The 1166-nt window shown below is 49.4% G+C and overlaps 1 protein-coding gene across 1 annotated transcript; it reads left to right on the top strand.

The window, feature by feature from the left end:
• Positions 1-29: 29 nt before the first annotated feature.
• CABS01_17236 (initiation-specific alpha-1,6-mannosyltransferase) lies at positions 30-719 on the top strand (the record flags this gene model as incomplete). Its single annotated transcript, XM_060550563.1, has 1 exon — positions 30-719. A coding segment is annotated over one exon (690 nt), but the record flags the coding sequence as incomplete, so codon positions are not given.
• Positions 720-1166: the final 447 nt, after the last annotated feature.

Raw genomic sequence — 1166 nt, 5'->3', positions numbered from 1 at the left:
CGTAGTAAGTTGGCTTTGTCTCTGTACAGCACGAGCTGAGACCCCACAGCGCTCTAGTCGACGGCAAAAGCAGCAACAGCTTTGTGAAGTCACACTACGGTAATACCTCCGATGTTTATCACACGTACGAGCAACTGGGCAATGCTGGTATGGGGTCTAGTCTGCTTCGATATCTCCTCCTGGAAGCTGGAGGCGGAATCTATACCGATCTAGACACTGTCGCCCTGAAGCCCATTGATACATGGGTTCCAGGCCATCTGCAGAGTCGTGTCCGCTTAGTTGTCGGCATCATATACAATCAGCAAGACCATGCGCCACAAAAGGACAAAGCTTACCCGTTGCAGTTTGCCCATTCGACAATTGCTGCTGCACCTGGGCATCCGGTTATCCACAGCATGATTTCCCAGGTGGTCACGTCCATGAGGCGTCCTATGGTCCAAGACGGAGTCGACGAGGCAAAAGACAGGCCTAGCAGCTCGAATATTTCGTACATCACCGGTTCTGCAGTGTGGACAAAAGTTATATTTGACTACTTGCAATCTATGAACTCAGATTTGACGGACATCATGAGTTTTTCATACTTGGAAAGACCGACATTGTGCGGGGATGTGCTCATATTGCCCATCGACGGCTTTGGCATGGGTCAGAACCATTCGGGGAGCGCCAATAATGGGCAGATTCCAGACAATGCACTTGCAAGCCGCTTGATTCCCGGCTGAACGATCCTCAAGTCATGCGCTGTGATCGATGGCTGGCATTAATTGAGGGACTGAGCAGATGATGGACGTAGTAGAAACAGGCTTAGACAAGCTTGATCGAGTTCATCAGGGGGCCAAGTCTTTTTACATTCTGCAGCGACGCAATATGACATTTCTGTCGTCGTCAGAGGCCTCGTGGCAACGCGCTCCCGGTGCATACCAGTGTGACTCGCTGTGATGATGGGCTTGGGACCCTAAGACAGTGTAAACATGTGATATAGGTCAATGTTGAACTATGCTTCTGCTACTGCAAAGTCTCGACAAGCTTCAGAAGCGTTTTCAGGCAATGATCCCACAGAATCGGGACCTAAGAAATTTGAATTTACTTCAAGCTGTCCGTTCCATCAAGAAAAGTGTGTTTGATAACTCACAAAGCCTCGCTTCTGAACTACATGAAGTAGCCGGTGT

This window comes from Colletotrichum abscissum, assembly GCF_030869225.1.
Source record: "Colletotrichum abscissum strain IMI 504890 chromosome Unknown Scaffold_503.1, whole genome shotgun sequence".
NCBI classification, from domain to species: Eukaryota; Fungi; Ascomycota; class Sordariomycetes; order Glomerellales; family Glomerellaceae; genus Colletotrichum; species Colletotrichum abscissum.
The sequence above is the reverse complement of the archived record's forward strand: the minus strand, read 5'-3'. Positions and strand labels throughout refer to the sequence as shown.